The sequence below is a fragment of the Folsomia candida genome, unplaced genomic scaffold, assembly GCF_002217175.1.
Source record: "Folsomia candida strain VU population unplaced genomic scaffold, ASM221717v1 Fcan01_Sc007, whole genome shotgun sequence".
NCBI classification, from domain to species: domain Eukaryota; kingdom Metazoa; phylum Arthropoda; class Collembola; order Entomobryomorpha; family Isotomidae; genus Folsomia; species Folsomia candida.
The window spans coordinates 1,635,043-1,645,440 of record NW_019091199.1 but is presented as its reverse complement, the minus strand read 5'-3'; the positions used below and the strand labels follow the sequence as shown (position 1 = coordinate 1,645,440).

General features: G+C 37.3%; 1 protein-coding gene across 1 annotated transcript; it reads right to left on the bottom strand.

Annotated features, from left to right (window-relative positions):
• Nucleotides 1-7,772: 7,772 nt before the first annotated feature.
• On the bottom strand, nucleotides 7,773-9,971 carry LOC118436271. The gene is made up of 5 exons (XM_035853985.1): nucleotides 9,471-9,971; nucleotides 9,027-9,288; nucleotides 8,643-8,951; nucleotides 8,520-8,566; nucleotides 7,773-8,452 (listed from the first exon to the last, which is right to left on the bottom strand). The coding sequence occupies exons 1-5, from the start codon at nucleotides 9,884-9,886 to the stop codon at nucleotides 7,870-7,872; spliced, it is 1,617 nt and encodes a 538-aa protein (XP_035709878.1). The 5' UTR covers nucleotides 9,887-9,971; the 3' UTR covers nucleotides 7,773-7,869.
• Between the last annotated feature and the right edge of the window lie 427 nt (nucleotides 9,972-10,398).

Below are 10,398 nucleotides of genomic sequence, written 5' to 3'. Positions count from 1 at the left end.
TTCAGGATTATGCAAGGGAAAATAACAATGGGTGGTGCACAATGCTGCAAATAGTACAAGTCAATGTCGCCTTGAAAGCACGAATTGGACTTTCATGAATTTGAATCAAAATTTAATCAAGCGGAACTCGTTTTAGCTGGTCATTCAAGATTTGAATGCTGATGCATGTAGCTTGTTTTGCAAATATTTAAACCTTCACAATGCAGAAAATAAATCAAGGTGAGTCAAATCTGCAGCAACTTGCATATAAGTCAATAAGTAAGTTACGAACAGTGTTATTTTGATTATAGCTTGAAGGTAAATTGCGATAAAAATGCCTACTTTTGTACACATATTTTGGGTAGAATTCTGCCGATATTTAGCTACTTCTATTCACTTTGCTTGCATTCATTAAATCTGGATTGCCAGATTCATTACAACAATACGACATTGTTATGTATTCAGATCAAAGCAACTCATGCTCGTACAATTAGCTCAAGTGATTTCCAGTTCTCAAATTTCACCAAGTCACGCCCAAATTAAGACCTCACACAAACAATGAATGGTAGCAAACCACAACTGAAACTGAGATCATTTTGAAAATACGATTAGTAGAAAATAAGGGGCTACTCAAAACTGAAATTAAGAGGATTTGAGCATCCTGTACGTTCATGTTGATCGATTAAGTTTAGTAATGAATGGTCGAAACAAGAAATTAGTCTTCGTCTTGGATTCTCGAGGTGCTGGAGGCTGGAACATATGCATGGGAATATTTTCAGCCAACCAGCCCCTGTCAAAGGCAAATCTTTCATTTCAAAAAAGTTGTGTGCGATGGTTGGCTTATTCGTTACATTAAATAACGGATAATTGATGATCTCGATCTTGGATTGAGCAAATTTGGAAGAAACCATTGTAGGGTTTGGGTGTTCTTTAATAAGGAAAACTTGATCGATTTACAAGCCCACACGCAGCCATCCAACGAATCACAATCATCAATTTATTGGATGGCCGTGTCTCATACTTTTCAGAAATATGATTATGATCACGATAAATATGCAATAATAAAATTTCTAGTCGTATTAATTTCTGAGATAAAATTAATGTAATGCAAGCAACTTATTGAGCGTGATAGGAAACACACTTGAAACATTAGTCTTTAAATTCGTTAAAGTGTCCGACTTGAGGTCATAATGCCGTATATTGCTCATCATTAATCATTCCCGCAATTACGAGTCCCTATTAATCAATCAACCTCTATCTTGAGCATGGGTATATTCTGTCTAGCAGAATTTTCTGTAAAGCGGGGCATCTCCCTCGTTAATGAAGAAATCTAGTAAAACAAAGGTTTACAGATATGCGGCAAGTAATAATTAACAAAAGGTTTCAAGACGTTCATTCCAACCCTTAAAAGACTTGAAAGACTAAAACGAAATAGTGGAAAACGAAGGGAACGATTGAACACCAATCCAAGCAAAAGGAAAGTTGATGGGTATTTATCAAACCTGAAAACTTTGCAAACTTTCAAACGAATTATTATGGGCTTGATAAATGGTGGTTTTTGTCCCTTTACGCCGAGCAGTGTTCTTGCAAAGTGTCATTGAGGTCAACCAACGTAAATTATCAGTAATTGATTTTATTGAGTAACCACGATCGCCCAGTTCACGATCCTGGGCAAATTAGTACTATATTTTGTAGCTCATTGTGCTGTCTAATATCGCTCTAGGCATTCAAATTACTTGCGAATTAGCTTAAAGTAGTCGGTAATAGTGGTTGTAAAAACAAAATTTTAGGCATACACGACTTTTGTTTGTAAGCAATATTTAGTATAAATCTCTTTTTCAAAAGTTCGATTTCTTATAAAAATCATTAACTGAATTATAAAGCACATTTTTATAAATATCCCGTCACTCTAAATTCATCGACGTTATATTATTATTTTATGTACATTAGTCTGTTAGTTTATGTATGTATGTTCAAACTATCAAATTCGCAAGGTTTACAATTGCATAAGAACCCTGTTAAATTATGTACGATTAAATTATCAGGATTAAATAATATAAATAATAATTGCCTTGCCGAGTGTGCTTTAGCTCTCTCAAATTTTCTATGCATTGTAATTGTAACTATTTACTATAAGAATCTGATTAATATTAAACCCACCCAACTTCCACCGACCAAGTTATTCACTTCATCGTCACGTCGTCTCAACAATGCACAGCTAATTGACTAACACTGCATTGTATTGGTGAAAGTTGGCACACGGTTGGGATCGTTGAAATTCCTTAAAATTACAATTACCTTGCGTAAGCAAATTTGGCTGTTGTGCTGACATATCAATTACAGAATAATTAAATCAATTAAAGACTAATTTAACTTTTGAATCTAGCTAACCTAAAGTAACGCAGGTATGTATGCACATAGTAGCCGCTGGTAGATATATGTACACATTTTGATTGTAACTCCACCAACAATTCAAACCAACAATGTAATCACAATGACGGATGAAAATGTCAAGTATTTATTTCGCAGTCAGAAAAGCTGCATGGCGATGAATGCAGATTTGCATACGTGCGTTTAACAACAGTGTTTATTGTTGCAATTAGGATGATTAATAATAGCTTTGGTTTTGTAAATTATGCCTCCGGAGGTTGAGATTATTGCTTTTCTGTCGGTTCGCCTATTGCCAACCAAATAGCATTACATATCACAACAACACCCTCCTGAGAGTATAGGCAAATATTGAAGGAAGCCTGTGAGCACTGTAGACACGAGATAACATGCACAGCAAATATTTTGCATGCCAAACCAACTACCAGCCAGAAGGGTGGACGCTAGATTAGAGCCAGAGAGCGAGAGAGAGATGATGAGAAGAAGGTGATGATAATCATTATTATGATAATCTTCTCGAGTCACAAAATGTGATGTGTTGATAATGATAGTCGAAAAGACAAGACAAAGTGTGGTTGATGGTGATTTACACCTGCTCTTCTCCCTTCTTCCATCCAACGCCTACTGCCTCTGCTGCTTCTCAAGCCACAACAATTCAATCCATCCATAATACTCATGCATTCCTTATAAGTATCATTCTTGTAATGCAATTTGTGGTTTGTGATTTTAGACTTCTTTAGCAGCAACCGAGGTTTTTTTGGTTTATCGTTACTCCTTCCTAACACTTAGTAATAGCTGTAATAGCAGCAGAAGGAGTGTATCATTATTAATATTCGAATGCTCATGTTCACAAGTTAATTTTTCATTTCATGTCCGTGCACTTACAATTTGCTCGGATAGAGCATTACTCGTCTACAATTATGCAGTTCACTCACCAAGATGTGACGGGAACGAGAAAGGAGCTTCTATTATGTAACCTGTCGTTTCAAATTATGAAATTTGATCACCGATTACAAGATTATTATTTTACATTACGATTTTACCGATCGTGTCATAATGTTCTCGATTGGACAGAGACAGTAATCGTAATAATAAAAATAATAACATATCATCGCATCACCGAGCCACACCACTAAATAAGAAATTATGGTGTATGAATGGTTGGTGATGAATCTTGTAATCATTATTGTATTAGATGGACGACGGCGATCGAGGTTTAAAAATTTCACCTGGAAATGACTCAAGTGGAAAATGGACTGATTATTTTGAAGAACATGACGGAATTTGGATTGCCTCTGGTCTGGTGGTCAGCACTGCTAAACATTATTATCCACATGAGCGTGGTTCGGTTCGTGGAGCGAGTGCATGATTTTAAAAACTTGTCACATTTCGGAACATTGCCCTGTCATTTTCTTTATTTCAGGTGATCATTACACACCTGAAAATTATCCCTGTCTGTAATCATAACTCTGCGAGATGAGTGAGGTGAGAGGACGATTGGCAATTTTCGATCAAATTTATACTGCTTTATTGCTTAAATAGGAGACGTAACTTTTTATTATCACAAAACTACCGATTTTTATATTGTTACTGGATTTTTTATCCAATCCAAATATTTCCTTTGCTAGTCAGGCAAAATATGAAAGTATAATATTTATTATTATGTAATACTTCCTGATAATTTAGTCAGAATTTAGTCATTTTTTCTCCAAATCACTGATACACATCACTTGACTTGCCCATACTGATAGTTGTATTTAGTAGGAAATAAGGTGTATCTCGTCCCTCAATCTCTGCACATTATGTAAATATATTGCCATTGGGGAAGATGATCTATGATAATGAAATCTGAAATATTATGTATTATTATGAAGCAAAATTACTAAACGAATTTTCCTCATATTTCATGAGCCATTTCGAGGCCATGTTTTATCGTCACATTTAACTTGGAATTCAAGTCAGGAGGAGATTGAGAATTCGTACGTCTGCGTTTGGCTGGTCATATTGCAGGCTGGTCGATGTTCATTCTGATTTGAATTTGATGTTGACGGTGAAAGATACAATCACAAACAAAAGAGGTTCAGAAAAGATTATTAGCCGGATCATTAGGTGTGCTGCGGGAAGTTGCATAAATAATAATAATTTTTTGATTACATATTATTATTTTATAAACGTGTAGCGATAAGAAGAAATTTGTATGCCCTCCAGTAGATAATTTTAGGCTAATGACTTTCTTTCTCTGCCGCGTCTGCTCACCCTACCTGGCTGAATCCTTATCTCGCCTTGTATCGGTTTCAAATTCGATGTTTAATCGAGCAATCGACAACCCCAACAACTGGCATGATGGCAGGACTTAAACTGCTTCAGTCAGTCGGCTAATTCAATTCAACGACGACGACGACGACGATGATGATGATGATTTGCCTGACATGACATAGCAGCATTATTATTGTTTCCATTGTCTCGATCGCATCAAATAAAAATAAATGATATCTCCGACACATAAACTATTTTTTCACTCTATCCTTTCGTGGATCAACCAGATTAGATTTCATTTCACTTAATTAAAGGTTAGGGTTACCTCCTGTAATTTGTAGTGATGAGAAGTGTCTTGTGTAGGTGGTGGCTGCTTATTTTCCAAATGACCCGACACCTCCATTCCATTCCATCCATCCACCAATAAATAATTTACTGAGGCACAGATCACAACTGCATTCGTATGAAATGAAGTAAAATGTCCAGCGCCATATTTACTGCTAAACAGCTCTGCTTGTTAATTTTATTATTAGTAATATGCACAACAATTTGTTATTGCTACACACACGCAGGATTTCTAAAAGCATGACTTTGAGCATAAATTCAAGAATAAATGTTTGAAAGCTCCTAAAGCGTTGCAATTTATGGAGCTTTTAGCGATATTAAAAGTTTCATAATGCTCATCCACACACCAACAAGGCTTGTAATAAGGTCCCGCAGGGACAAAGAAGCAATAAACCGGCTTTCCTTTGCCAAAGACAGAATTTGTGATGCCATAAGAATAAATAAACTGTTTGCTCGCACTAAACTTTGTACATACATAACAACCACCAGTCCGAGTTGGACTAAACTGATCGTAAAATAGAGGAAAATGACACGACACAAAATACTAACATCGAGTAGGTAGATATTTAACAAGTATTTACGAGAGGAGAGTTTTTCATCATGACGGCCAATCTAAACCAAACTGCTATAAACCAATAATAAATTTCGTTCAAGAACAGAACTCGAGTCAAGCCAAACTACTTACAAAAGAATAAACTAAATGCTCATCCCAAGAGGAAACAATGTTGAGGAATATGACTAAAGACTCGACTGCTGTCTGATGAAAATGGGTGGGCCAACACATCGTTAAATCTTTGGGCTCTGGAAAAAATGCAGTCCTTAAAATGTTTTATTGTTATTCCAACCCATGTGGGTGGGTGTTGTTGTTTATATAAATTTATACTACAGCGAATACTAGTCAAATAATTGATCTAATCCCATCAAACTAAAATGCAAGTCTAGACTGCACAAACTACTGATGACGACTACTAAAAACCGATCTGCAATCTGCGATCGTATTAAATCTGATTGAACAGGGAACATTCATATCGTTTTGTTTCTGTTATTAGGCAAAATAACTCGTAAATCATGCCCAAACCGTGACTACATACTCTTCCATCTCGTCGACATCACGACGGCGACGACAACGAACATGATGATAACGCACTAAAAAACTCTGACTTGAGTATATTGTATTCATGCGTGCATTGTATAAACAGATTTCATTTCTTCAATTACTGTATTTCCTATCAAGAGGAGCATAAAAAGAGGAGGCAATTTGCTACGTGATGGAACCACACATTTTCAGTTCATTTCATAGGCATTTTTTACTGCTATTGCATTGGTTGGTTACTGACTTGGAATTAGGCAGTTTTTTGGTTCGGACTTGGTTTTTAGTCCATCAACGTCATGCTTCAATCCGATGAGGCTTATCTCTACATGAATAATAATAGCAAGAAACGAGTAAGGTATGCAGTCAGAGAAAAACAATATTTGCTGTAAATAAGTAGATACGAGGAGACACATGATAATTCATTCGTGTCTCCTAGTACACATTTAAAGTGGAAAGCTTGCGACTTGTGTTGCATCAGAGTACATAAGCTTCTTATTAAAGAAGGAATTTACGTCAGCTATAATGTCACACTAATGGGAAACAAGATTTACTCAAATGCATTCACAATTCAGAGCACCCTTTTCAAATGAACACTATTTAAATTGTTTGTATAAAACTTTGTATTTAGAAGCAAAGCAATTTGGTTTAATACTGGAATTCAATAATTTAAATATACTCAATACATAGCCAGAAAAACCTCGGTAATTGTTCATGATTTTACGTAGGCCAACATGCCACGAACGGGTCATTGTCGTCACCACCACAAGGAATTCCTTATCAGATTCAAAGTCACGGGAACGGAATAATTATTGTTATCCTGTGATTTCATGTAATGAGAATCTGTATTCTGCCGTGGTTGTTTGCTGGTGAGCAAAATGTGAAATGCATCGTAACGCAGTATAGAGCTAAATATTTAATCTGCTTCGTAATCCTCACACTATTAGCATGTATAATTTAAACTCTACCAACTCTAATGCTATGCTTAACAACATTTGTTCATGACATCAGCACATTTTCCGTGATAGGCGTGATTTTGCCAAATTCCGATGCGGACATTATGCAATGCCGACACAAATTGTATCATAAGGGATCACAACGCCATGGGGTTCACAGTCATTACCAATTTAGCTCCATAAAGTAAACAGGCCGATGGGAAAAAATTTTATTAAATACTAAGTAAAATGCCGAAGCGGAAGGAGAGTGAAAAAGTGATAAAATGGCCTATGGAGGAGATGTCGGGATTTGTTTGTTTAAGGACTAAAGACGAGTTTGGAGGGTGGATTCGTTCGACAAGAAGATTCGTTCGAAGCAATGTATGTTTTTCTTCCAACTCCATTGGACCCTTGTTTGCTCAGCGTTAAACCAATAGTGCTGGACTAAAACCAACAACTCTCCTCCTCCGTCATCTCAACCCTTCTTCTCGATCCCAACCACTAACAAAACTGGGGGAAAGCACAGCGCACACCTCCGCCACATACTCGCTTATCAAGTGAGGTCTTATGTTACCTGTTATGTTATTATGTGTAACACCCATGACGTGTATTTACAAACAATATATTCGATTTTCTCATGTGCATCAAAGCTACTTTCACTATGCATTGTACAACTCCATTACAAGCGAAGTCTTAAAAAAAGCTTTGTATAGTTTCAGCTCATGTCTGGATCTGGAAAAAAATTCACTTCTTCTTTTATTCCAATTATTCGAGTAATAATGATCAAGTTAATAAATAAATTTGATGAGTCGGGCATCACATCATCGCCCAACTGCTGACTACTTTTTCCCAGGTTGTTTAATATCGATATGAATATTAAACCTTTATTTTTTCAAAGTACAGGCCGGCTATACGATCCAAGAATTTTACGTGAAATTCATAGAACTGACCGTACTTCACCAGCGTGTCCCACTTGTCAAATGTTTCGCCTTCTTCGTCATCAAATATGTCTTTTATCGTAGTAGGGTCAAATCCGAAGAGAAAAAAGTAGATGAGAGAGACAATTTGGGTTTGGTCTTTCTTGATCGTCTTCATTTTCTCTGCGCAATCCTTGTTCTTCTCACAAGCGGACCTGTCCTTCTTCTCCAGAGCAATGAAGTTCTGAATGTTGAGCATGATGGAATCCTTCAAATTCGAAACGAGTCGCTTCACCAATTTTACGGCGTGTTGTTTTAAACTGGTTTGAATCATTTCGTAAATTTTGATGGACATGAGGACCACCATTCGAGTGTTGCGATGAATTTTTTTTCCAAGAGGAGACACAGCGTCTCGAATCTTATCAGAACCCTTTTCATTCTTGATTGATTTGTCCAACATATTGTAAATTCTGGAGAAAGCAGCAATGTGCAACGCTCGCTCAACATTGTCCAAGTCTGTGTCATCAATGTTAATGGAGGTTCTGAAAGAGGGAAAATTGTCGTAAGCAAAATATGCATAGCTCAAAACTCCACAATTTTGAGCGTTACGTCAGCTTGTGTGTGGTGTTGAAAAACACGTCTCCTCTTTTGGGGTCCTAAAGGTAACCAACGTGAAAACCAATGCTTATACTTAATAATCTCATATTTGAGTGCATGAGCTTTCGTACTCACCCAGTACATGAGCTTCTCAGAGATCAAGTCTTTCACCACATCTTGTTCAGTCGGTAAGATGCACTGCATTCGCACAGCCTTTGCCAGAAATAGTAGCAAAAGCATAGGACTTTTACTACTGGACGCTTCGTCAAAATCTCCAGGTTTCACCCAGTACGGACAGTCGCCATATCCGCTGAACGGGACAGTGCCAATCTCATCTTCATACACGGCTTTAGAAGGGGCCTTCTTTAACTCTTCCCTCAGCAGCATGTACAACTGACCAGCCTCAACCTCGTCGTCAACAAGGTCCCAGAAGAAAGGACCCATCTTCAGGAATTTAGTACAATTCAGATTACAAATTATGTATAATTTCCCAATTGAACTTAACTAATTGACGCTTACCGTTTGTTTCGTACCGGGTGGCATTCGATTCCGCACATCATCGGCTTGTTCAGCCTGTGCAGCTCCGCGTCGACGTCGGTCATCCGACCCCGCTTGATCGTCAGCTTGTTCGTAAATGTTGAATTGGTAATCGCAATAGGTCCAGTTGGTGCAGTACCGGTAGAATTTGTCCGTCAGTTGACACGGACAGGAGGTCTTTTGGATGTAACCTCGTGGTCGCCAATCGTCCCATTCATAAACAATCTTATTTCCCGTGAGCAACCTATAATTATGCAATATCATCTTTAAGTAATAATTTTCCCTTCAGTTCAGTCCAGTTAATTTAATTTGTGACTTTTAAGAAGTCGCATTTACAAAAAATTCTTTGAATTTTTACAATAATTACCATTACAAACTTAAATTTAGGGGGTCACAATATTTATTTCATTCGTACGCATTATGTACCTGAAATGAATTATCATGGCGGAGTAGAGGTCTTTTGTTTTGGGGACTCTTCTCAAAACAACAATAGATTGTCTTTCCCAACTGTACAGACGATCTTTTGACTTTTTAATGTACAACCACTTGATTCCGACATCACTTTTCTTCCTGGTAAACGCTGGTGGTTCTTTAGTGTCATAATCTCCCTCGTCGTTTTGCATGTAGTAGTTCGACACTTTCTTTTTACTGTCGTAAATCTGTTTCAGAGTGAACGTGCCTTGAGGTTCTCCAATGGTTTTGGGGTAGTTTTTCGCCGCATGTGCAAATACTCCTGCAATTTCTTTGGCGGTGAACTGTCGCCCAGAAGCGGGAGTGAGTCGTAGGAGGGCAGTAACAACTAGCACGGTCAGAACCCCCAACTTTGTTGTGTGGAAGGTCATCCTGGAAATTCGTAATTCCAGGATGATCAACTCAACTAAAGGAGATTTTGAATACACGTAGTTGATTAAAGTTGTGAATTAAAAGCCAGGTAAAGACAAGTTGTGTACTAGATTCCATTGTTTCCCATTGTTTACACGTCGAGCAGGTCATTCATTGAATAAGAATTGTTTTCAAAATATAGATTCAGGAACTCAATTCTAACAAATGTGCGCGCAAATGACGGTGCATGAGTGCAGTACGTTATTTCTTGCGAGCTTGTACTTAGATAAATACAAATACATATCATTATGCGTGTGTATGAGAGACAAAGGGATACATACACGCAGGGTATAAGCTACCGAGCGTAGCCTGATGCATTTATCATTTACATATCATTATAATAACAAAATTGCAACAATGTATGTTTTCAACAGTTTTGCACGTTTGCAAAAACATAAAATGTCGAATGGTACATGTGTAACGAATCGATGGTTATCGTCTTGCAGGTAAATTAACCTCCAGCAGGCATCCC